Raw genomic sequence first — 2,974 nt, 5'->3', positions numbered from 1 at the left:
TTCATGGCCCACTCCCCCTCAGTCGGCCTGGCCGCGGCCCACGGGCACGGCTCGCACTTCCAGGGCTCCGTGCCCCGCTACGAGATCCCGCTGGACGTCACCTTCGAGTCCTTCCCGCCCCACGCGGCCGGGGCCCAGCTCGGCGCCATCTTCAACGAGTAGCGGGGCTGGACGTGGGTTTGGGGCAGGGAGATGGCCCCAGGATGGACCCAGCATCTCTGCAGGACGTGGCCCTGAGGTGGCCGGTGCCACCGCCGCTGTCCCAGCTGTCGCCAGGAGCCACAGGAACTGCTCTGGACTCTGGATGATCATTGCTGCGTCCCCCAGAGATGCTCCCGAAGATGTTTCCGCCTCCAGGACGTCCATCCTGACACCAAATCCAGCCCTTGGATTGTCCATCCTCTCCCTGTCCCCCTCTGGTGTGGGGACACAGCCCCTCCTGCCCCTCGGGGTGGCCGCTGTCCCTTCCCCACGTGGGGTCATGGATTTCCCAGTCCTGCAGCGGCCGGGTGGGAATGAGCCAGACACTTGCGGGAAACCAAAATGGAAATTCCCACCCCAGGGAGAACCTCTTCCTTCTGCCAGCATGGATGGGGGGACAGCGTCCAGGATGGGGGACAACATCCAAGGATGGGGGGACAGTGCCCAGGGATGGAGGGACAGTGTCTAGGGACAGTGGCCCATTGCCCTGTGATGGTGGCCCATCATCCATGCAGATCCCAGTCCCTCACTGGGGTCACCATGGTCCAGCCAGGCCCTGTGGCCATCCCTCCATCGCTCTCCTCCCCAGCCTCACCACCCCTGTGCCCCACAACAGACCTGGGAACCTCGGGTGGGATCCTGCTGATCCCGTCCCGAATCCCAACGGGATTGGGATCCCACTGATCTGGATGGGATCCCACTGATCTGGATGGGATCCCACTAATCCCTCCCAGAATCCCAATTTCATTGGGATCCCACTGATCCCTCCCAGAATCCTACCTGGAACCGGAGCCCCCGACCCCCTCTCCCTTCCGGGGCCTCACCTTTGGGTTCACAGCGTCCCCTCCCCTGCTCCTGCCGACAAAAACCTGTCTTAATTCCTGCTTTATTTATTAATTACTGTGTGTGAGGAGTCCTAATTTATTTCCTCCCGTTTTCCACGGAAATCTGGGATGTGCCCAAGGATTTTCCCCCTCTGCCCTCCAGGCTCGTAGTGGGAATTCCCTGCCTGGAGACCTTGTGGTTTTTGCCGTGCTGGTGCTCCAGGGTTATTTATTAGCCATTATTTATTTAATTTATTTCCCTCACCACCTGATTTTTTTTTTTTGCTGGTGATATTTCCCCCAATATTTCCATATTTAATGCCAAACTCCATATTTAACGGCCAGCCCGTGGATTTGGGATCCTGCCAACAGCTCCCAACTCCTCTGTGCATTTTGAGACGAGCAATAACTTTTAAATGCTATGCAACGATTTTATTTTGTTTTTTAAAGAAAATCCAGGCAACTATTTTTGATGTCCCGCTGGCCTCATGAGCTCCATTGACCAAATCTCCCTGGTTTTGTATAAAGTTGGGAATTTGGAGATGATTTGAGGCCCCTGCCCAGCCCCCGGGTCCTGGGGCTTCTTCCCTTTTGTACTGAAAATGTTTTATCCTTTTGTAAAGAGAGCACATTTGGGGTTTTTAGCTCAAATAAAGTCGTGGTGTTGTTTCAAGCAGCTTCCTGGGGGCTGTTGTCTCGTTTTTGGTGGGGGGTCTGGGGTGAGGGTGGGGGGCTGCCAGAGGATCTGAGCCCGCCGTGCTGGGGTCCAGCTGGGATCCCTAACCTTGGAGGGGCGTTCTGTGGGACTGGGGGGATTTGGGGTCCCAGGAATGGGGGCAGAGCAGAGCCCTGGGGGTCCCAGGACTGATTTGGGGTCCCAGGAATGGGGGTTCAGACAGCCCTGGGGGTCCCAGGACTGATTTGGGGTCCCAGGAATGGGGGTTCAGACAGCCCTGGGGGTCCCAGGACTGATTTGGGGTCCCAGGAATGGGGGTTCAGACAGCCCTGGGGGTCCCAGGACTGATTTGGGGTCCCAGGAATGGGGGTTCAGACAGCCCTGGGGGTCCCAGGACTGATTTGGGGTCCCAGGAATGGGGGTTCAGACAGCCCTGGGGGTCCCAGGACTGATTTGGGGTCCCAGGAATGGGGGTTCAGACAGCCCTGGGGGTCCCAGGACTGATTTGGGGTCCCAGGAATGGGGGTTCAGACAGCCCTGGGGGTCCCAGGACTGATTTGGGGTCCCAGGAATGGGGGTTCAGACAGCCCTGGGGGTCCCAGGACTGATTTGGGGTCCCAGGAATGGGGGTTCAGACAGCCCTGGGGGTCCCAGGACTGATTTGGGGTCCCAGGAATGGGGGTTCAGACAGCCCTGGGGGTCCCAGGGAACCGAGCCGGGAACGGGCGAGGGTGGGGGGGAGGGGGGCCTCGTGTGTCCCCAATAAAAGGGATTTTAGGGACACGGATAGGGATGCGCAGAGCAGGGGTGGAACTGCCGGGGATGGACCTGCCTGGAGCGGGTTTACCTGGGAGGGGGCTCGGCCTGTCCCGCTCCGAGGGAGGTGGGGGGACCACGGGACACCAAGGTGTCACCCGGCCGTGTGTGCACGGAGGGACGCGAACGGGGGACACCAAACCGGGCTGGGACAAAAACTGGGGGCTGGGACACAAACCTCGGGCTGGGACACGAACAGGGGGCTGGGACACGAGCAGGGGACTGGGACACGAACCCCGAACTGGGACACAAACAGGGGCATGTGACACAAACTGTGGGCTGGGACACAAATCCCGGGCTGGGACACGAACCCCGAACTGGGACACCCCTGTGAGCCCCCACGCCCCCCCTGGTGCCATCGGGACCCTTCCCCAGCGATGCCCCGGCAGCCCCGGGCTGAGCACAGCGGTCTGTGCCCGCCGGGCCGAGGGTCCAGCTGTGCCCCGGCACCCCCGTG

At 60.5% G+C, this 2,974-nt stretch overlaps 1 protein-coding gene across 1 annotated transcript in view; it reads left to right on the top strand.

The window, feature by feature from the left end:
• The window catches only part of LOC102039900 (neurogenic differentiation factor 4-like), a 2,571-nt gene extending 870 nt beyond the window's left edge, over window positions 1-1,701 (top strand). The window contains exon 2 of the mRNA XM_031064527.1: window positions 3-1,701. Coding sequence (XP_030920387.1) covers window positions 3-162 — 160 coding nt within the window. The 3' untranslated portion in view covers window positions 163-1,701. The remainder of the gene's footprint in view (window positions 1-2) is intronic.
• The last annotated feature ends 1,273 nt before the right edge of the window (window positions 1,702-2,974 follow it).

This window comes from Geospiza fortis, unplaced genomic scaffold, assembly GCF_000277835.1.
Source record: "Geospiza fortis unplaced genomic scaffold, GeoFor_1.0 scaffold676, whole genome shotgun sequence".
Lineage (NCBI taxonomy): Eukaryota > Metazoa > Chordata > Aves > Passeriformes > Thraupidae > Geospiza > Geospiza fortis.
The sequence above is the reverse complement of the archived record's forward strand: the minus strand, read 5'-3'. Positions and strand labels throughout refer to the sequence as shown.